General features: G+C 36.1%; 3 protein-coding genes across 4 annotated transcripts in view; 2 read left to right on the forward strand and 1 right to left on the reverse strand.

Annotated features, from left to right (window-relative positions):
* The window catches only part of LOC107714298 (alpha-2-macroglobulin-like protein 1), a 3,776-nt gene extending 3,058 nt beyond the window's left edge, over positions 1–718 (forward strand). Inside the window, exons 9-12 of the mRNA XM_016520110.1 lie at positions 69–169; positions 254–337; positions 468–573; positions 657–718. Of these exons, the coding sequence (XP_016375596.1) occupies positions 69–169; positions 254–337; positions 468–573; positions 657–697 (332 nt within the window). The 3' untranslated portion in view covers positions 698–718. The remainder of the gene's footprint in view (positions 1–68; positions 170–253; positions 338–467; positions 574–656) is intronic.
* A 2,491-nt stretch (positions 719–3,209) lies between these two features.
* On the reverse strand, positions 3,210–14,232 carry LOC107714304 (charged multivesicular body protein 2b). Its single transcript, XM_016520116.1, has 6 exons — positions 14,025–14,232; positions 13,470–13,561; positions 12,023–12,217; positions 11,185–11,287; positions 5,580–5,686; positions 3,210–3,724 (listed from the first exon to the last, which is right to left on the reverse strand). The coding sequence occupies exons 1-6, from the start codon at positions 14,056–14,058 to the stop codon at positions 3,611–3,613; spliced, it is 645 nt and encodes a 214-aa protein (XP_016375602.1). The 5' UTR covers positions 14,059–14,232; the 3' UTR covers positions 3,210–3,610.
* An 805-nt stretch (positions 14,233–15,037) lies between these two features.
* LOC107714305 (cyclic AMP-responsive element-binding protein 1-like) lies at positions 15,038–23,890 on the forward strand. Of its 2 annotated transcripts, none has more exons than XM_016520117.1 (8): positions 15,038–15,197; positions 16,514–16,612; positions 16,768–16,914; positions 17,106–17,206; positions 20,389–20,528; positions 20,643–20,825; positions 21,019–21,172; positions 23,201–23,890. In XM_016520117.1, the coding sequence occupies exons 2-8, from the start codon at positions 16,523–16,525 to the stop codon at positions 23,343–23,345; spliced, it is 960 nt and encodes a 319-aa protein (XP_016375603.1). In that variant the 5' UTR covers positions 15,038–15,197; positions 16,514–16,522; the 3' UTR covers positions 23,346–23,890. The 2 variants fall into 2 exon arrangements, with proteins under 2 accessions (XP_016375603.1, XP_016375604.1); XM_016520118.1 differs by having other exon boundaries at positions 16,768–16,899.
* Positions 23,891–23,982: the final 92 nt, after the last annotated feature.

Below are 23,982 nucleotides of genomic sequence, written 5' to 3' on the forward strand. Positions count from 1 at the left end.
TTTTTTTTTTGGTAGATGCACCTAATTGTTAAATCGGAAGTGTTTGGCTTTTTAATTTTTTTTATTTTTTAACTCCCCTTCATTTAGGTACAATGGTGAAAAATCAACTACCAACATGGTTATCGTGAGCATGAAACTCTTGTCGGGTTTCACAGCAGATACGTCACTGGTTCGTATGTTTTATGATGAATTGTGTGTAAAGTCCTAAGATGCTTGAAGCTGCTTCACATGTTAATGGACATTTTCCCCTCAGCTTGGATCTCCACCAGATTCATTTGCTCCATTAGTGCAGCGGGTTGATACTGGAGATGACCATGTGCTTGTGTATCTGAAAGAGGTGAGATGTGCACTGGATGACCATGTGCTTGTGTATCTGAAAGAGGTGAGATGCGCACTGGATATGTTTTCTATATGCCCCCTTCATGTGTGCTGCATATGTACTTCTCTTCATCCCTTCTGTCTCGCAGGTTCCCAAGGGCGTCCCCATGACCTACAGGCTACAACTGAAACAGGTTCTTGCAGTGCAGAATCTCAAGCCAGCGGTCGTTGAAGTTTATGACTACTATCAGCCAAGTATGTTCGGTAACTCATGCTTTTGGCTGAATTTCCTGTTGCTCATGCATGTCAAGCTGACTTCCTGTTCCTTTCACTTTCAGGTGATGTGTTTGAGACCACATACATGCCTCCTTGTCCATGATTGTGCTTAATTTCTAGCTATAAAATGCATGAATGAAATAAAACTTTTTTTTTAAAATCAGTCATTGCTTGCCTCTTGTTGAAAATTTGACATGTGTTTGAAGCTGGACATCTCAAATTTGCATGGTTCATGAGGTTCTTACATGGTTAATGACTACTTTTAATACAATGGCTTTTAACTTGGGCTGTGAGTGCTCTTGCTTTCCATATGTCTTGCAGGTCAAATTTCTTTTCTTTATAGCCTACTTGTGCAAACTTGTCTTTTGCATAAACCAATATCTCTAGCAAATACAGTTTCCAGTTTCATGGCTCTGTTTTAATGAAATGAAAATACTGAATCAAAATACTATATTGATGCTAAAATAGCACTGCAGCTGTGATTGGTTCGTTCAGTCCGTAAGAATCCACCTGCCAGCCCAGAACAGCAGAATCCAGTGGCCTGGTCGAAGGTTTAATGCATATTCGGTCTTTTACTTGCACTTTAGAATTTATCAAGACTTGGTTTCAATTTTAGTCTAGCTCCGTGTTCAATCTGACTCACATTTCAAGTGATCAGTTTTTAATGAGAAACATTGCCTAAATTTAATCCCAAATGTTGATTGTATATTAAGATATTTGAGTATTCTAGAAATCCCATACTTTCAATTATTCGTTCATTAAGGACCTGACATTGCTTAGAAATTCACTCAACTGAACGCACGGACACAAACTCGCCAGTTCTGTAACTTACTCGGAGGATACAGGGTGATTTATACCTTTTAGGAGCCGAACCCTGCTAGCAAATAGTTTTTATAATCCCGAAAATTGTAACTTAAGCCAGTGACAGACAGAAATCAGAAGATCCCTAATGGAGAGCCACCTGCTTCGCTCATTGGTACTTAAGTATGATCTGGCCTGGACGCAGATTTGTGGAAATGTTAAGACTACACAATCTACTAGAAAAATTATTTCAGAAGAGATCCAAATCGAATAAACTATTGTTTGTCAGGTAAAATTGTACCATGCCAATTACATAATGAAACCATTAGAAACCAATTTAGAAAAGATAATGCAATTGTGAATCACATTGTAGCCACGTGGCAACCCCGCTCCTGTACATAGATACTGTAGCTATATGGAAAATAGCCAAGTGTTCCACGCAGGAGACAAACAAATTTAACAGTCACACATGTAACTGTTATCCTAATTTAACGAGACACTCTGTCTAAAATGCATAGCAAAGCACTCGGGTGTTTTAGAGGCATGTAACGGTTATGCTAATTTAACAAGACAGTCTAAAATGCATAGCAAAGCACTCAGGCTAGTTAAGTTTATACTCTAAAACACCTATGTGCACATGTAGTAGCACAAACAACTATAAAGTGTGCTCTATGGGCACAATGTGTTTAACAAAATTACATTTTTGTATCATACCTGACAGCAGAGAGACACAGCAGCGAGAGTCCTGGTGCAGAGCTCCAGAGACTCTCACACACTGCATGGGGGCTTTTCTGACTACAGAATCCCAAAGTAGCGTTTTGTCACTTCCCCTATATACCCAAATAAGAAAAATAAAGAAATCTTCAAATCAGTTGTAAAAACATAAAATACCTTTTGGTTTGTTAGGTTCTGTGATCCAGGGTCACACCTGGCTGGAGATAGATAAACATTCCCAAAGACCCCTAAAGAGGAACACACCCCATCCTCAGCAGAACACAATTCTACAAAAGTTTTCAATATTTCTCATAATACAAGTGACTACTGTGAAATTGAGACCATTTTACCAATCGCACTGAGACCTTTAAAACGATATCAAACATGAAAGGGAAACAACATATTCACAAGATATAACATGTGGCATATGGATATTCTTGCTTTTGGGGAAGAAGAGGGTAGAGTCAGAGGAGGGGAGAGGGAGGAAGGGGGTCGTAAATGAGCAAGGGGAGAGGTGTTGTTTGTCCTCTTTGGAGATCCCTTCTCCAGATCAGTTTTATTGTATGGCATCTGTTTTGTGTGAGTTCCTGAGTTTCGGCTTCACAAGGAATTCATTTCTTAAGGAAATTATTTCACTCCTTTCAAGTCAAACACTGAGAAAATTAACAAGCGTCATGACAGACAAAATTAAAAAGACATTAAAATAAAATTTTACAGTGAAAAGCTCAAATAAGATGATTTTTATTGGACCCCTCGTACCTTGCCAATGGTTGATGTTCATTCTGAAGATGTGTCCGTTGGATCAGGTGTTCGTCTCAGTCAGTGTGCGGCTGAAGTGGCTCATTTCTCACTGCAGTGGTGGATCGAACTCACTCAAACACACACACACAATCCTGACGGTGGGAGACGACCAGGGGCGTAATTTCGGTGTTCGTCTCAGTCAGTGTACGGCTGAAGTGGCTCATTTCTTACTGCAGTGGTGGACCGAACCGAACGCACTCAAACACATACAATCCTGATGGTGGGAGATGGCACATGTGCATCAGTAATTTTACTAATATCTAAACCTTAAATCAAGTCAAAGAGACAGAAGTTGTGGATTTCAAGGGAACACATCCGCCTTAGTCTCGAAGGCATTGTATGTATTCATTTACAACACATGTATTCAAACTTGTTCTTGTTATTTTTGTCCTTCTAAAGCCAGATGAAACTGAGATTCACCTGAAAGGGTCCTAAACAACCTCAATAGTCATCTCTCATTGTCATAAATGAATAGCAAAAATAAACAAAAATTGCATTTGCCATCTGTGGCACGTTATCCCAGAGAAGGCAGGTCCGTGACTGTGAGTTTTTGGACAAGCTTTTGGACTGTCCATTTATCAGCATCTGTCTATGCATTTGTATTTGTTATGAATGTATTCTAATGCGTGTTTGTGAATCTGTGGATTGTGTGCTGTTGCCAGGCAATAATCAGGTGTTTGAGTGCATGTGTGCACGAGCACTAGTCCACTCCTAGAGCTTTGAGCTGTCTCTCAATCTCCTCATCTGATATCCCATCTGCTTTGGATGTAGCGGCGCTTGGTTGCTTTCGGCCAGTTGAAGGGGCATGAGCCATCTGCAGGGGAAACGAAAAATCCATTATGGATAAAAATACAATGTGATGGATAGTGCTTCCACAATCCAAGACTCAATAGTCATGACACTTCACTGCATAGGCGGTAGGGTCTAGAACATTTTAATTCTCTATGGATCTCATTCTCTAAAATAAAAAATGTAAAAAAAACATGTGAACGTTTTCATACAGAAGTTATGATTAATCAGTGTTCACACATTTATTTAGTGTTGTCTAAAAAGTACCAGTACTTTGTTCCAAGTCAATGCTAAAATGTTAACTTTCTGTATTTAACCCATTCAAAACTGGAAAAAAGTTCCATGCTGTGCGGATGAGCAAATGTGTTTTATATAAAGATTCTGCTGTGTGTGCTCTCAGGTTAGAGTGCAGAACATAAGGACACATTTGCAAAGAGTGATGAATAGCTGTACAGATGACGTTGTTCAGAATGAAGGTTGTGCAGAACACCTTTATATGGAGATGGGGCAGGTTTTATGCAAATTAAGAGGCAAGAACAAATTTATGCACATACACACCACGCAAAATGTAAAAACTGACTTTAACATTTACATGAACAACACTTGTATGGTAATATCATTTAATGAAATCCACTGTGATGTGGTACGTTTATCTGACACTGCTGGATAGGGAATTTATAGTTACACGAACTGCTGCACGATAAATAAAAAGCTTGTTGGATAATTTGATGGCGATATATGATGCGATATAAGATTAGTGGGTCAAATCTATTAGAATTATATTAAAGTTTAAAAAAAAAAAATTTTTTTTAAGACTGATATCTCTGGTTCTTTCCAGTTAAAGAAAACACATCTCAGAGCAACAGCAAATCTTGTACTGAAGTGGCATTCTCCAGGATTACTGAAAATCAAATGCAAAATCTAAATCCATTTTCAACATGATCTTTTCTCATATTGCTTCTTTAAATATAGTTACACATCAATCTGCAAAAGCAGGCCTTCTGAAAAAAAAGTGTAAGCTTAATTAGATCAAAACTTGAATAACTGGATTGCTGCTTTGGTGCTATTTGGGAGGAGGGTTAGAGCAAACTATGCTTGCAGACATTTTTTTTTTTTTTTTTACAGTTTTCGTGCTCAGACCAATTGAAGAGGTTTGGCGTATTTCTCTGAATAGACACTGTGGTTTACCGGTTTTGTAACCACTTCTGATTAGGCATGGTCATCACATTTAAAGCCAAAATACTTCCACACAACCAAGGTGCTTCCTCGTTTTGGCCTTGTTTGAATGCAAAAACAAGTTCAGCTGTAGGTTCTCTGCTTCGCACTGGCATCACTGCTGCTTAGTTGTCGCATATGATACATTAGGGCTGGACGATATGGCCAAAATTGATATCACGATATATTTCTTAATTTCGGTCGATACGATATAATTCCGATATCGATATGAACACTATTTATCTGAAATAGAAATCTTTTGTAACATTATAAATGCCTTTATCATCACTTTTGATCAATTTTAAGCATCCTTGGTAAATAAATAGTATTAATATTTATAAATGTATAATGTTACAAAAGCTTTTTATTTCAGATAAATGCTGATCTTTGGATCTCAACTGTTTTAAATATTGATAATCAGCAAATCAGCATATTAGAATGATTTCTGAAGGGATACATATAATAATTTACGCATATTTTCTCTGAATTAAAGTATATGGAATAACGCACTGAAATCATATTGCAATGCATATTGTTCTTTTTTTTTATTCAATATACTGTGCAGCCTTAATGGACACAAATGGATTTCAACACTAATGCACTACAGTAATAAGTCTGTTTATTGAATCTGGCGCCTCAACATAATTTGATTGATGAGATCTTACCTTTCCTGAGATCTCAATTCCAATTTCATCCAACACCTGATTCACAATGTCCTGAGATTCTTCCTCATCACCAGAATCCTCAAAGATCTCATCCAGTGTGTCATTCACTGTAAACAGACAAATACACAGGAAAAAAGGTCTAAAAACATCTATTACAATCAAATTATGCTGTGTTTTGTTCAAAAACAATGGGAAATTACAAAACAGTATACACATCTAACTCAAGATGGCTACAGGTGCAGAACACAATGTAAGAAAGGTGGACCTGAAAGTATTTTAAAATGTAATTTATTCCTAGAAATATAATTTATTCCTGTGGTGGTAAAGCTGCATTTTCAGCAGTCATTAGTAAAGGCTTCATTGCCACATAATCCTGCTCCGGGTGTGTGTTCACTACTGTGTATGTGCACTTGGATGGGTTAAATGCAGAGCACAAATTCTGAGTATAGGTCACCATACTTGGCCACACATCACTTCACTTTCACTTTATCTATTTAACCCCTTAACGGTCATCCCCATTTTTGAAAATTCACGAGAAAGTGCACTATCCAAACTTAAATTATTATAATTCATGAATGCTTTTGAATACAGACCTAAGGTTGGTCTCGTTTTAAAGAAGACAATTAGCAGATTACTACAGAAGTGGAATCATTTAAATTTACTGTAAAGAAAATGTATTGTACTATTTTTCCATTATTTTATATAAAATAAATATTTAAAAATTGCTATAAAATTAAAGCCATATGTCTACATAAGTTGTGTTCCAAATTTGAAGTTGATATAAAAAAAATTTGGTTCATATGCAATTTTGTTTAGGCGTTATACCAAATACAGCCACCGGGTGCCACCCAAACTCCATTGATTTTTTTTAATGCATTTCTGTCACAAATCTATCAATTTCTCTCAATATTACGTCTGCCCCAAAATAACCACCAATATATGGAATCTTAAGACGATATGTATTATGTCAATATTATAAAAAGTTTTGATTCTAAAAGACTGTAATACATTTTGTAATATGACATCCCCCGCTAAGGGGGAGGAGACCCTAAAAGATTTTGAAATACCATTTCCATGGTAACGCAATGTCCGATTTCAAAATGGTTTTCACAAGATACATTTTGAGATTTTAAGCTTTCAAATGGTATATAACTTATGATTACTAAAACATGAGATAGGGAAAAAGGCAACGAAATAAGACTTTTTGTGACAAAGGTCAGAACTCCTGTTATGATGTAGATTTGTCATAGACTCTTGGTGCATTCTTGTCATAAATTAATCTATTACTGTTCCTACGTAATTTGTAATAAAATAAAATGGTAAAATATCTATTTAGGAGTCTTAGACCTTTCCAATTATATATTGTTTGTCATGATTATACAGTATTAGGATTTAATTAATAGTACTATAGTGAAGTAAACGTAGGCATCCCGTATATGGTGACAGTTAAGGGTTAAACAATCCCAAACTTTTGAAGTATTTACGGTCACGTTTTATCATTTTAATACATCCTTCCTGAATATAAGTATTAATTTCTTTAAATCATAATGACCCTAAACTTTCGAACGGTAGTGTGTACAAATTATTTTGGAGCAATGATATAAGTGTGCAGTCATTTACTCTTTTTTTCCCCCACTCATTTCTTTTGGAAACATCAAGTTATTCATCATAGGAGTCACTCTGGTGTAAGAAAAAAAAAAACTCTTGTCCAAAACTCTTCCTTCCTTCTTACGACATTATTTTATAAAACCCACTAACAAAAACACCCACGAAAAAAAACAATAAATAAATAAATAAATAAATCTTACTCATCTCTTCTGTCATGTCCATCTTTGCAGTCTCTTTCTGGAAGTTCTGCAGGGTCTGCATTGTCTTCTTCGGATCCATCTTTTTGTTGACAGCTTGCATTGTCTGTAAGTTGTTTTAAGAAAGGCAGAGACACAAACAAACGAGCCACTGTTTGATTCATGCCCATTTTAGAATTTTGCACTTTAGGCTACTTATGCAAAAATAATGGTTGTGTATCGACATGCCACTATACTGTGCCAGATATGCATTTATAGACCAACATATACGCTCAAATTAGTACAAATTCGAATAAAACCAAAACCACACAGGTCATAACATACATGATTAATAGAGCTGTTAAGTTGTGCACAATGTCAATTTGCTGCCCTAGCTAGAAACAAACTAGCATTTTTGAGCCATGACTTCCCTTGGGAATTTATAATGGGGTTTTTGAAAAGTGGTTTTCCATTTATGAGTAAAATAAGGTTAAGATTACTTTAAGATCCTTTCACATTAAAGAGAATTTCACAAACAAAAAAGTAAAGTTGCTTCTGGTAATGTTTACCACAGTCCTTATTTTACTCATAAATCCAAAACCATAACTCAAAATACCCATTAGAAATTCCAGTGGGAAACCATGACTCGAAAATGCTAATACTCCTTGGTTTTTAGGACTACAAAATAAACAGCCCTATTTACTTAAATGTGAAATCACAGCAGTTCCACATAATATTCAACCTAACTTAAGAGTTTAGTTTTAAATCACTGTCAGGAAAATGAACGGAGCTAAAATTCATGAGGCTCAGGACAGACTTTTAGAAAAATGAGTTCAAAAAGAAAGAAAGATCTTACTTTGGTGGTTGTGGCCATGGCACCAGCCATCTTCATCTGGGAGTTCATTAGCTTGGTTTGTGTGGACATGGAGGTGACCTTAGAACTGACGGCATATGAGCGCGTTTTCTGTTTCCTCACTTGAACAAGCTGCTTGGCTAAAACTTTACAGGCCTCTCTGTTTCCTGTCTTTGCCATTTTCTTGATTTCCATCTCCTGTGATAAAGAAAGCAAACATTAGGAAACAGTTAGGGATGGACCTACTGGCATTATAATTGCATCACACAGTTATCCAGAATTAGGCTTAGTGGTGAGAGTAGTAGCAGTAGTAGAATAAGAATGAAGATTTTTTATTTGTATAATACTTTTAATAGGTAAAATGCAGCTCAAAATGCTTCACAGGTGAGAACAGAGCATATTAAAATAAAATGCCTCAAAGATCTCATCCAGTGTGTCATTCACTGTAAACAGACAAATACACAGGAAAAAAGGTCTAAAAACATCTATTACAATCAAATTATGCTGTGTTTTGTTCAAAAACAATGGGAAATTACAAAACAGTATACACATCTAACTCAAGATGGCTACAGGTGCAGAACACAATGTAAGAAAGGTGGACCTGAAAGTATTTTAAAATGTAATTTATTCCTAGAAATATAATTTATTCCTGTGGTGGTAAAGCTGCATTTTCAGCAGTCATTAGTAAAGGCTTCATTGCCACATAATCCTGCTCCGGGTGTGTGTTCACTACTGTGTATGTGCACTTGGATGGGTTAAATGCAGAGCACAAATTCTGAGTATAGGTCACCATACTTGGCCACACATCACTTCACTTTCACTTTATCTATTTAACCCCTTAACGGTCATCCCCATTTTTGAAAATTCACGAGAAAGTGCACTATCCAAACTTAAATTATTATAATTCATGAATGCTTTTGAATACAGACCTAAGGTTGGTCTCGTTTTAAAGAAGACAATTAGCAGATTACTACAGAAGTGGAATCATTTAAATTTACTGTAAAGAAAATGTATTGTACTATTTTTCCATTATTTTATATAAAATAAATATTTAAAAATTGCTATAAAATTAAAGCCATATGTCTACATAAGTTGTGTTCCAAATTTGAAGTTGATATAAAAAAAATTTGGTTCATATGCAATTTTGTTTAGGCGTTATACCAAATACAGCCACCGGGTGCCACCCAAACTCCATTGATTTTTTTTAATGCATTTCTGTCACAAATCTATCAATTTCTCTCTCAATATTACGTCTATCACAAAATATGGAATCTTGAGACTCAGACCTTTCCAACGATATGTATTTTGTCAAGATTATAAACAGTTTTGATTCTAAAAGACCATAATACATTTTGTAATATGACTCCTCCCGCTAAGGGGGAGGAGACCGCTAAAATATTTTGAAATACCATTTCTATGGTAACGCAATGTCCGATTTCAAAATGAATTATTATAATTCATGAATGCTTTTGAATACAGACCTAAGGTTGGTCTCTTTTTAAAGAAGACAATTAGCAGATTATTACAGAAGTGAAATCATTTAATAAAATGAAAGTATTAAAAAGTTATAGAAGTTTAAATTTACTGTAAAGAAAATGTATTGTACTATTTTTCCATTATTTTATATAAAATAAATATTTAAAAATTGCTATAAAATTAAAGCCATATGTCTACATAAGTTGTGTTCCAAATTTGAAGTTGATATAAAAAAAATTTGGTTCATATGCAATTTTGTTTAGGCGTTATACCAAATACAGCCACCGGGTGCCACCCAAACTCCATTGATTTTTTTTAATGCATTTCTGTCACAAATCTATCAATTTCTCTCAATATTACGTCTGCCCCAAAATAACCACCAATATATGGAATCTTAAGACGATATGTATTATGTCAATATTATAAAAAGTTTTGATTCTAAAAGACTGTAATACATTTTGTAATATGACATCCCCCGCTAAGGGGGAGGAGACCCTAAAAGATTTTGAAATACCATTTCCATGGTAACGCAATGTCCGATTTCAAAATGGTTTTCACAAGATACATTTTGAGATTTTAAGCTTTCAAATGGTATATAACTTATGATTACTAAAACATGAGATAGGGAAAAAGGCAACGAAATAAGACTTTTTGTGACAAAGGTCAGAACTCCTGTTATGATGTAGATTTGTCATAGACTCTTGGTGCATTCTTGTCATAAATTAATCTATTACTGTTCCTACGTAATTTGTAATAAAATAAAATGGTAAAATATCTATTTAGGAGTCTTAGACCTTTCCAATTATATATTGTTTGTCATGATTATACAGTATTAGGATTTAATTAATAGTACTATAGTGAAGTAAACGTAGGCATCCCGTATATGGTGACAGTTAAGGGTTAAACAATCCCAAACTTTTGAAGTATTTACGGTCACGTTTTATCATTTTAATACATCCTTCCTGAATATAAGTATTAATTTCTTTAAATCATAATGACCCTAAACTTTCGAACGGTAGTGTGTACAAATTATTTTGGAGCAATGATATAAGTGTGCAGTCATTTACTCTTTTTTTCCCCCACTCATTTCTTTTGGAAACATCAAGTTATTCATCATAGGAGTCACTCTGGTGTAAGAAAAAAAAAACTCTTGTCCAAAACTCTTCCTTCCTTCTTACGACATTATTTTATAAAACACACTAACAAAAACACCCACGAAAAAAAACAATAAATAAATAAATAAATCTTACTCATCTCTTCATAAAAGCTTTTTTGAGAATGAAGTTTTAAACGTTTTTTTTTTTATCTTTTTTTCCCCCACTCATTTCTTTTGGAAACATCAAGTTATTCATCATAGGAGTCACTCTGGTGTAAGAAAAAAAAAACTCTTGTCCAAAACTCTTCCTTCCTTCTTACGACATTATTTTATAAAACCCACTAACAAAAACACCCACGAAAAAAAACAATAAATAAATAAATAAATAAATCTTACTCATCTCTTCTGTCATGTCCATCTTTGCAGTCTCTTTCTGGAAGTTCTGCAGGGTCTGCATTGTCTTCTTCGGATCCATCTTTTTGTTGACAGCTTGCATTGTCTGCAAGTTGTTTTGCGAAAGGCAGATGCACAAACAAATGAGTCACTCTTTGATTCATGTCCATTTGAAATTTTTGCACTTATGACTACTTATGCAAAGAATAATGGCTGTGTATTGAAGTGCTAGTACACTGTGCAAGCTATGCATTTATAGACCAACATACTGTATGTGCTCAAATCAGTACAAATACTAATGAAACCAAAACCACATGGCTCGTAACATACATAATTAATAGAGCTGTTAAGTTGTGCACAATGTCAATTTGCTGCCCTAGCTAGAAACAAACTAGCATTTTTGAGCCATGACTTCCCTTGGGAATTTATAATGGGGTTTTTGAAAAGTGGTTTTCCATTTATGAGTAAAATAAGGTTAAGATTACTTTAAGATCCTTTCACATTAAAGAGAATTTCACAAACAAAAAAGTAAAGTTGCTTCTGGTAATGTTTACCACAGTCCTTATTTTACTCATAAATCCAAAACCATAACTCAAAATACCCATTAGAAATTCCAGTGGGAAACCATGACTCGAAAATGCTAATACTCCTTGGTTTTTAGGACTACAAAATAAACAGCCCTATTTACTTAAATGTGAAATCACAGCAGTTCCACATAATATTCAACCTAACTTAAGAGTTTAGTTTTAAATCACTGTCAGGAAAATGAACGGAGCTAAAATTCATGAGGCTCAGGACAGACTTTTAGAAAAATTAGTTCAAAAAGAAAGAAGGATCTTACTTTGGTGGTTGTGGCCATGGCACCAGCCATCTTCATCTGGGAGTTCATTAGCTTGGTTTGTGTGGACATGGAGGTGACCTTAGAACTGACGGCATATGAGCGCGTTTTCTGTTTCCTCACTTGAACAAGCTGCTTGGCTAAAACTTTACAGGCCTCTCTGTTTCCTGTCTTTGCCATTTTCTTGATTTCCATCTCCTGTGATAAAGAAAGCAAACATTAGGAAACAGTTAGGGATGGACCTACTGGCATTATAATTGCATCACACAGTTATCCAGAATTAGGCTTAGTGGTGAGAGTAGTAGCAGTAGTAGAATAAGAATGAAGATTTTTTATTTGTATAATACTTTTAATAGGTAAAATGCAGCTCAAAATGCTTCACAGGTGAGAACAGAGCATATTAAAATAAAATGTGTATGTGAAATGCAGTATGTGGCATGGTTTCGATGTGAATTTAAGTAATTATATGTCATTTTTGTTGTACATTTGTGCAAGAAGCCAAAGAAAAAAAATATATTTTTGCCAAAAAATAAAAATGCTGCAGTAAAATCCTGCTGGTTGCTTAAATGTACGCATGTTATCATATACAGTGAAAACTGCAAATGGTTTAACATCACATTATATTTAATTTTACTGTAAAATACGGTCACATTTATTTATTCACATCTGATTATATATTATTTTAAATAAACAACTTTGTTTATTCATATTTTTATCATTAGCAATGTGCTTTAGGGTGATTTTTGTTACATTTTGTTATTTAGTCATTTTGTTATATTTACTATTTATTTGTTATATATTTTATTATTTAGTTCATGTTTATTGCATTGTTTTAGTGTTTATATACAAGTATTGGTTATGTTTTAAGGACATGGCCACTTACAATGAACTTCAGTCATCATAGGGCCTTACATTTAAACCTGTATTTACAGTATATGAAGTTTATCATTTAAATATAAAAAGCTGTTTTTGGTAGTTCAATTAGATTAATTAATACTTTAAAATTAAATCACTTAATGAAATATATGGTTGTAAGTTCTAACCAATGTCATTCCATAATACCTGAAACACTGTCACAGTATTTTATATACTGTTTATGGCAACCACAGCTGCCGGTTTAAATGTAAATTTAACAGGATATTATTTACAGTGTACGATCATAGTTATGTTTGCACTGGTATGAGTGTATGAATGGTATGAAGGGTGGCGGTTATAAGAAAAGTATCAGTTTCCACCAGCAACTTCTGAAAGATACAACGTCACAATGGCATAAATAGGCCTTATCTCAACTCCAAACACAATTATGAGCTGTCAGTCATAATCCACTGCCACACTAAGGCTCTCTCTGCACCATTAATGACATAACCTCGTGATCTCACACACCTCAATGGTGAGAAAGGGGAACATTTGGCATCATATTCACGTCACACTGATGGGTGGGGAATCTCACCAGCTGTTTTTCCTGTTTTTCCAGTCCTGTCCGGTCTCTCGTAATCTGTCTCTGCGTTCCCCGCAGTTCTTTGTTCTGTTCTTTAATAACATCTGGATTATGAGAGGAGATATAGTTATCGATCACCATGTAAATTATAAATGCTGAAATGTCTGAGTCAGATAAGAAATGAATGTATGGTTACTACTTCAATAACAAGCCATTTTAGACCACTTAGCTTTACAGTAGTGGCCCAGTGGTTTTATAAACTATTAGATTTGTTTTATAGACCATCTTTAACTCGATACTTTTACGTATCAGTTCTTAGACTTAAGTCAGATCAAGAAAACTCAAAATGTTTTCGGTGGCAGCTGTCCCAAACACAGTTTCAGAATATATAGACGCTTCTGTGTTAGATAGCACAGTGGACAGGCCCAAAAAGAGCCCAGATGAGATTTAATGTATTCAACAAATTAAGAGTATTAAAGAAACCAGTCGATGATTGACGTGAGAGTGTTGCTGGGCGGTTTTAACAAACAAACAAACAAGCCATCAGAGCAGCAACAAGAAACTTACCATCTACGGTCTTTTTCTTGAATAACGATGCCATAGCTGCAACAAACTCCGTCGACCACGAAAGTAACAGAAAGTAAATATGTCACAACGACTAAAATCAAGTGAGAGTGGACCTATGTATCAAAATACCATGATTATTTCCTGGTTCCTGGCAAGTAGGCGGAAAACTTGTGCGCTTCTCCTTCTGCAGTGATTATTTATTTTTGATTGGTGAACATTGCCGTGACGTTGCACTCAAGTTATCCAATCGTAACTTCATGTTGACAAGCACCGCCCCTAGCTACTGCAAAACTACTGCAGTCTCTCTGTCTGTCTTATTTTTTCCTTTTCCTTTAAAACATTGGTCCTTTAGAACAGGGGTTTTCAAACTGGGGTCCGTGGACCCCCAGGGGGCACAAGGGAGTACTGGGGGTCCGTGTAAATGTTTAGAGAAAAATAGTGTAAAAAAAAAAAAAGTAAGACAATTAAGCGATAAAAAATAAGATAAAAATAAATAACTAAATCGAGTAAAATAAATAACGAAAAGTTTGAATAAAATAAATAAATAAATGACATTAACATAAAAACAATTGATAAATTATATTAAAACATACATAATAAAAATGATTGAAACAAATAGAGTAAAACAAACAGAGTAAGTATTTAATTAAATAAATAATTTGATGAATAATAATTTATATAACAGCACAGTATTATAGTGAGTAGGAAAAAATAATTTCCAAATAATATTTTACATATTATGGGGGCCCCTCATTCATGCTCCTCGCATGAGGATGGTCAGATTTGGGACTCCGTTGCATCTGACAGATTGAAAACCCCTGCTCTAGTGCATTTGAACAGATGTATTCATATTTATTAAGACAAAAGGCAGCCAATCACGGCACAAAGATTTGACGCATGCTCGGGTGGGTAGACGTTTAGCGTGGCCTCGTGTGAGTCCGACTCCGTTCGGCAGCTGTTCGTAAATCTTCGTACACAGTTCGGCATGTTCCGCCTACACATCGGATCCTGTCGATCGTGAGTTAGGGCTGTATTTCGTCTCCCTCGCTCGTTCTCTGTGTTGTTGTCCTCGGTGACGCGACGGAGGTGTAGCCTGACGCGGTCTCTTACGTGTCGGACTAAATAAAAGTGGAGCTCCGGAGGCCTGGGAGTGACGAGGCGAGTCTGTGTCGGGTAAGAAGAGACGCATTCGTGGGGGAAAGAGATAATACACTTGCCGTTTTAGTGGACATGTCGCAATGGTCGATGCGTCTGTAACAAAGAGATCATGGCGGCGGTGGGCATGTTTCTCAACAGCTCAGACTTGCTTGCAGACAATGAGTCAGTCAGGCAGTCGAATGAGGAAAGCGCGACGGTTCTACAAAGTGTTTATGGAAAGGATAAGAGATGCGTAGAGTTATGAATGCGACCGCCCGTCCGTGGCACCTTTTTATGGAAATACTACAGCACACGAAATATTTTTTTTTCTTGGCTCCAGCATTGCTTTATGGAGCAGTCGAAGCTCTCCGTTACATTAAAGATCTTTACTGCAATCTCTCCCATGCATACGTCTTCTGTACCACTAAAACAATTATCCTCTGTAATCATTTGTGATTTTAATTGGTAATAAAATAAGAGAAAATGTAATGCTCTTGAGTATTAATTTCCTCAAATGACACCATAAAACAGAGTGATTTTGTGTTGCATGCTTGCTTCATTCAACCTGGAACACTATTTTACATGTCGAAACACGCCTGGAAATGCAAGCACTTGTATTTATTGTTGTGCTTTACCTTAAATATCCATAAATAGGCACTTCACAAAAATGACGTAATTTTGATGGCGCCCTGTTTGAGTGTTTTCTTTAACTACATCCATAAATCCTTAAAAACCTAAGCTCAAATCTGAGTGACAGCTGTATACGGAAGTAAAAAAAAAAGGCGGCAAATGGAGTCAACATGGTTTGTTGAGCACGAGTTCTAAGTCTAACATTATTACTCATTACAAAACCGTTATGGGTCCATCAAAGTGAATTTCGTTAATATAAATTAAGCATGTTCTCAAACATCTGTTAACGCCTCTGTCCTACGTTTGTTGCTATTCATATTATAATCTGTATTTTTCACATTAATTTTGCAATGTCATATTTTTGTCGTGTAAATACATTTAGACTATATAATATGTCAAAAAAAAAAATTATATCATATATTGCAAATGTATGATTTATTATAAATGAGTAATCTATATAATTTTACTTGATTAAGTTAAACCGTAATGCATACATAAATACTTTATAGGACAATCCTTCAGGCTACATAATTGAATACACAAAATACTCAAAATGAAACTCTGACAAGCCCAGTCTGTGGGCAGGGTGTTTTTTGCGGTCACACCATTTCAGATACAGTTTCCCTTGTCAGGAGACGTTGATGACCTACTATATATGTTCATAGGATATTTATAGTATCCTGTATATCTGCCAAAGTAAAAGATTTAAATTACATCTCCAGGCAATCTAAATGACCATGGAGGCAGGAGCAGATGTCCAGCAGGGCGGCGACACTGCAGTCTCAGAGACAGACACTCAGCAGATTGCCACCTTAGCGCAGGTGAGTTTGCGTGTTTTCGAACCTCTTGGAAACACGTTTGCTAGCAAGACGGCTCTAGTAATTATGCATGTGACTGTGGGTTTATATTTGAATTCAGTTCAGTTCTAGCTTTGTTTAGTCTCTGTGTCTCACCCTGTTGTGCCTCCCTGACGCAGGTTTCCATGGCTGCAGGACAGGTATCAGCCACTGCTCCCACAGTGACCTTACTTCAGCTGCCCAATGGGCAAACGGTGCAAGTTCACGGCGTCATCCAGGCAGCCCAGCCCTCTGTCATCCAATCCCCCCAGGTGCATACTGTACAAGTAAGCCTGACATGATGGTTAATTTATGAGAGAACTGTAAAATTGTGAACATTTCATTACATCATTCTGTTTGAGATGTATTTGCAGACTCCAAATTACATGCAGGCAGCTTCTAAACTTGATAGTTTAGAAACAATACCTGGCCTTTTTTTGCTATCTATATTCACGTTATTTTGTTGTCTTTGTATTAGATTTCTACCATTGCTGAGAGTGATGATTCACAGGAGTCAGTGGACAGTGTGACAGATTCCCAGAAAAGAAGAGAGATCCTGTCTAGACGGCCCTCATACAGGTACCTGAATGGATTTGTAGTTTCGGTGCAGTGTCCCAGTTAATTACCTAGACTCTGGCAGGCCACCACAGTTTCATAATGAACCAAAAATATTTTTACTTAATGACTTTAAAAGAACTCATTGAATGTTGTGTTTTGCACCATTGCTTTGGCAAAGCATCTGTCAGTTGATCTAGAATCGAAACCGTACTATGGCTTTGTGCACTTATTAAATCACAAAAGGCTGCAAGTTGTGTTTCAAAGCGAAGTGCGGCACTATATTCATTAGGGATGTAACGATTCACTCAACTCACGATTTGATTCGATTCACGATTTTGATTTCACGATTTAGTGCTGGGTGGTATGACCAAAAATTTATATCACGGTATTTTTCAAAATTATACAGTTTTCACGGTACATGATGGTATTTTTTTTTTTCATGCATGACCGGGTGTTAAGCATGTTTTCTACTGATTGAGAGAGGAAATACTGCAGTATATTTGCTTAGAATGCCCTATATTACTGTCATGATGAGTGAATATTGTAAAAAAATACCACACTAAATAGTGACTAAACATGACCCTTTTAATACGTTAACCAGGAGTCACTCTAATTTATAATTGCGGCATCGTCTGATAAAATCAACATGCATCTACTCTAAAGAGCGGTCATGCATGACCGGGTGTTAAGCATGTTTTCTACTGATTGAGAGAGGAAATACTGCAGTATATTTGCTTAGAATGCCCTATATTACTGTCATGATGAGTGAATATTGTAAAAAAATACCACACTAAATAGTGACTAAACATGACCCTTTTAATACGTTAACCAGGAGTCACTCTAATTTATAATTGCGGCATCGTCTGATAAAATCAACATGCATCTACTCTAAAGAGCGGCTATGCGGTTGTTTTGAACTATACATAAAAATATCTTAACAGAGCGGACGAGTTGAATGAGAGGCAGATTCACTCTCTGCCAGCAGGTGGAGCTTAAAGCGTTTCCTTGGTTTCCACTGTAAACAAAGCAGCGCTGCACTTATGAACTTTAATATGCTTTATACAGAGGCAAGATGAAAAGAAAAAATACCATCTAAACTTTTCTAAAGACAGTAAGTTCCCCTCAGACATGCATTCATATAAACTCCTACCCCTAAATGAATCGCGATTTGTTTAGCATCTCAACCGATTTGAATTGTCACATATTTAAATCGATTTTCAACCAGCTCGCGGTTAATCATTACATCCCTAATATTCATGTGAGTAGCTCACTATCCGGTTTTCCCAGCATATTAAGAGCATCTTGATTCGCAGTGAATGCAGCAAGCTTTATCGTTACATACTCTGCGAGTTTAACATGCATCACTCACTCTCAAGTTGTTCAAAACCTTTATGAATTTATTTTTTCTGTTGAATGCAAAAAAGGATATTTTGAAGAATGTTGGTAACCAAACAGTTGCTGGTAGCTATTGGCTTCCATAGTATGGACAGAAAAATACTATAGACTTTCTTTTTTTTTTTTTATATCTTCTTTTGTTTTTAACAGCATAAAGAAACTACTTGAGGGTGAGTAAATGATGACAATTTTTAATTATTGGGTGAACTATCCCTTTACCTATTATTAAACTCTCTTAGGGATCATAATAATAAAATTATTATTATTTTATTATATAATAATGCTTATGTTATATTATATTATTCAAATTGTTTGGCTTCCTAAAACACCTTTATGAATATAATGAGGACTGAGACACTATCACAACTAAAAAGAGGTTTGAGACCACTTTAAAGACCAGGTAAAAGTAAATCAGGGTTTCCGCAGGTCTTAAAAAGTCTTGAATTTAGTTATATCAAAGTTTTGTATCAAAATTTGCTTTTTCAGTAAGCCTGTTTACTGTTTTTGTTCAGACCAAAGCGAAAGCTGACCCATGTTTTTATGCAGCAAACACGCAGTCACAAATGTGAACTGGTGGATCGATAAGAAGCTAATGCTAATACATTATAAAAATTTAAACAATTAAGACACTAGGATATATTTATATGCTATTAAATTAATCCGACACTGTAAGTCACTGGAACAAGACATGAAAACACGCGGTAGACACGCATTTGTGCAGCAGAGCGGCCCTCTCTCGCACTGTATGACGACAGACAACTAGTTGTCCAGTCCGGTTCCGTTCACACAGCGCGTGTTTTCCGAGAATGCGGTTGTGAGTCCTGAAAATTTGCAGGTGTGAATTCGGTTACAGAATGCGGTTGTCACGCCTGAAAATAACCGTACTATGTGTGAACATAACTGTATTAAGGACTCAAATACAGGACTGACAACTGTATTCTGCTGCTGTGTGAACGTGGCCTGTATTACCATAGACATTGCCCTACCCTGCTCGTATGGTATTAATTTTATGTGTGCAGGTCTTAAAAAAGTCTTTAAAAAGTCTTAAATTTGATATTAAAAATCCTGCAGATAGGGGTGTGCGACGTCACAATTTTTGATCGTGGACGATTCAAATGTCTCCACGATCTGCTTTTGAAGAAATATAGCAGTATTGTGCTACAGCGCACATTCTAACAGTTGCAGTTCTGGCGACTCCGTCTCAATATACTGTACAACGCGACGTACATTCACATCAAATGTTAACTCAGCAGTAGAATTACACTCACGGGACACTGCACTTATTCGCAATCACAAAAGTACATTATTTGTATGTGCTTGAAAGTCTCGCCGGTTAAACATTTCATTCGCATGCTGTTCTGACATGCACCTTTTCTGAGTGCGTACACCTGAAGCGCGCACACTAAAAAACCTGTCAAACAGCGCCTGATTACTAGACTAAGTTATCTTTCGTGTCTGATTGCGCTAATATTGTAAAAAAAACACACAAGGTTTACAGATAAACACAGTTAGTTATTATGTCTAAAGTGAAAGTAAACAGTTGAGAGAAACTAATAGAACTAAACATGCTGCCGCTTGTCTTTAAAGGGATATTTCACCCCAAAGTTAAAATTCTGTCATTATTTACTCACTCTCATGTTGTCCCAAACCTGTATTAATTTCTTTTTTGTGCTGAACACAAAAGAAGGTATTTTGAAGAATTTATGTCCAGATCAACATTCCTTATGGAAATCCTAAAATCCGTCTTATAGTTCATTAGCAAACATTAACAAATGTTCACAAGCTTGATTTGACATTTTGTAACACAGAAAGATCCTGAACGACCTTTCATTCGATGCCCCAGCAGTCCCACGGATAGAAGAAGAGAAATCAGAGGAGGATTCCACTCCAGCCATAACGACTGTTACCGTGCCAACACCTATCTACCAGACAAGTAGTGGGCAGTACAGTAAGTCGTTTGCTTCTCTAGTACAAATACACTACTGCAACTTTTGAAATAGTAACTTGACACTTTGAATTTGCTAAATATACAGTCAACCTCATGGCTTTTGTTTTCCCCCAGTTGCTATCACTCAGGGTGGGGCATTCCAGTTAGCCAATAATGGAACAGATGGAGTTCAAGGGCTACAAACCCTGACCATGACAAACGCGGCAGGCGCTCAGCCCGGCACCACCATCCTGCAATATGCACAAACCAGCGACGGCCAGCAGATACTGGTGCCCAGTAATCAAGTGGTTGTACAAGGTGAGATTTTACCAAAATAAATGACATTTCGGTTCTAAACAAGTACCTAAAACCTTGAATAAAAGATTAAGTAAGTGTGCTGGCATGTAGATTAAATCTAGGCTAGGCTTAATCTATATCTGGCAGGCAGCCACACAAGGCATCTAAATGTCTCCTTGTCAAAACATAAATCTGTGTTGCTTGTGTTTTTCAGCGGCCTCAGGAGATGTTCAGGCGTATCAGATCCGCACCACAACTGCTAACACCATTGCTCCAGGGGTGGTCATGGCCTCCTCTCCTGCACTGCCCAGCCAGGGAGGAACTGAGGAGGTCACACGCAAGCGGGAGGTTCGGCTAATGAAGAACAGGTATGATATATATATAAAAAAAACATATTTGCATGATTAATGCACTAGCTCATTTTGGACTATAAAGTATGACCCAGGTGAATTGTGTAAAATCCGAGAAAAATTGCCGTGTAATTTATTAGCAGTGTTATACTAGAATAGGGCTGGGCGATAATTTTTCCTCGATAAAACGATATGAAGAGTTCAATAAATGTTTGATATAATGTTTATTTATAATGTTTCTATTTATCCGCGCAGCTCAGATTTCAAACGGCAGCGCAGCGCAAGCTCACTAGAGCAGATGCGTTACTCACTGATGAGTCTGTGTCACGCGACACTAAACAGTGCTGTGAGATCCAGTGTGAAGCGCTGGAATTCAGCGAAGAACACGTCTCTGTGATTTAAACTAGTTTAAAGCCAGTTGAAACAGCGCTGACAAATGGGAGAAACACTGTGAGCAACGAGAGAGTCAGAAGACTTTAAATCTACAAATCGCCATCATTTACCATGGATTTACTGTAGTAACACTAACTACACCATGGTATTGTGGCAGAAATGTGGGATATTCATATGGAATTTTATTATATTATTAATGTAGACATGAATTAAATGTATTAATGGTGTAATGGAATATAATTACAGTATTTTTTGTGATTAAGCTATAGCATTTGTGCATTTAAACTAAAACAAATACCTAGAAACTAGGGCTGCACGATAAATCTTATGCGATATTTAACGCGCACCTTATCAGTAAAGCCGGTTCTGTAATCAGCGGTAAATCTCCATCACGTGCGGGCAACCATAGTTACATAGTTACATTTTTACCATGGTATTGAGGTGCTATAGGCTATGTGTGGTTTTAACTGTGGTTATCATGATCTAAATTATGGCAGCACGATTATGACAAAAATAATTGTCGATTATTCCCTTGAAATTATAATTGCGATTATTAATTACGATGATCACAATTTACATTGACAATGTCATATTAAAACAATGGAAAAACCCTTAAGATAACTTGAAGAAAGAAAAAAATAACTGATCTTAAGCACACAGAATAACATAAGTGGACTTTGAACGATTAATTGCCGCTTTGAACGATTACATAATTGTGACATCCGTAATTGTAATCGCGATTAGAAATTGGATTAATTGTGCAGCCCTAATCTAAATGTATGTTACTATGGAAGACCATTGGTTAATTTTAATAAAACTCAGTCAGAATAATTAAATTTCACCATATAAAAATGAGCTTGTTACAATTTTTACAGATGGTACTGTTTTTAATAATGAACATAAATTTGCATCTGCATCCTAACTCAAGCTACTACTACTGTCAACTCAAGCTACTGTCAAATGTGCATTTCTAAGAGACAAAAATGGATGATATTATTAATATGCAACCTGCACTGCAAACTGTGCTAAAGATACACATCATCAAAGTCAGGAACACAAACCTGTTTCGCTCATTAGAACATGCAGATACTAAGAAATTAATTTTTCTATATTTACATTTATTTTGTTCAGGAAAAATGACTAAAAAAGTGTAAAGAATTCAAAAACTTTTTTTTCATGTTTGTCATGTTCTGGCCATGAAGAGTCGTTTAAAAACCACAATTAATGGTCTTGTTTCTACAACTTTTATTTAGGAGCAAAAATCTGCCTTTAAACTGGAAAGAAATAAGATTTGAAATTGATCTTGATAATTATCGATATCGACTGATATGAAAGATTTTATCGTGATAATTTCTTTGGCCATTTCGCCCAGCCCTATTCTATAATAATATTGAATGAGGGGGAAAACAAATTTTCAAGCCTGATTAAAATGCCTGAGATTTTTTAGTGCTATGCTTGCTTATAGATATTTTTTCTTGTAACTATGACTGTACAGCACCACTGTACCGTGTTCTCCCTTAGAACTCTAACCTAGAATCCTTTGATTTTTGTCATTTAAAAAATCATTAAAATGTGGAGTAAATGTCACATTTTTAGTGACTCATGCGGTGTCCTCTGTAATCGCCTGACTGTAATAATATGTTTCCACCACAGAGAGGCAGCACGGGAGTGCCGCAGGAAAAAGAAAGAGTATGTTAAATGTCTGGAAAACAGAGTGGCCGTGCTGGAGAATCAGAACAAAACGCTCATCGAGGAGCTCAAAGCTCTAAAGGACCTTTACTGTCACAAATCTGAATAATCGCCCTCACACATACGTGCTGAACGGATCTCTTCTGGTGCCTCAAGAGACAGAGACTCTGAACAAACCACAGGCACTCTTTTCATTTCTATTTCCTTTTTTAAAAAAATATCTTCTGTAAAAATCCAGTTATCGGGAATACATTGTAAGTTTGTAAGTGTACACTTTTTTTATTTGCTTTTTTTCCCTTCAGAAGAAAGAGAGTCGGTTTCTCTAAGATAAGAAAAAAAATGAAATGCAGGGTACAGTTTCGTTATCAAACACGTTGCCCTACTTGAGGAGCGTTGCGAACCATAAAGAGCACCTATCAGCTGCAACCGTGACAGGGAATGAATGTTTGTGTGGGTTTATCATGGAAACAGCCCAGGGTGCTGCTTCTGAGACCTGCTCCTGTCACTCTTTTGAAAGACTTTACCACACTGCACCAGTCGTTGATGGCGCTGCCTGCGAGCATGATTAAAGAAGGATGGAGTTTCTCACTTTTGCAGCATGGGTCTTTAATGATTGAGATTAAATCAGCTGTGCCCTCATGTTGTTTTACTGCTTCTGTTACTAATACATATACTCATATTTTTGTTCTTATGAAGACACACGCATATATATATATTATATATATATGCACCTCTGTTATGACTTA

This window comes from Sinocyclocheilus rhinocerous, unplaced genomic scaffold, assembly GCF_001515625.1.
Source record: "Sinocyclocheilus rhinocerous isolate Xijiao unplaced genomic scaffold, SAMN03320098_v1.1 scaffold1983, whole genome shotgun sequence".
In the NCBI taxonomy this organism is placed as follows: Eukaryota; Metazoa; Chordata; class Actinopteri; order Cypriniformes; family Cyprinidae; genus Sinocyclocheilus; species Sinocyclocheilus rhinocerous.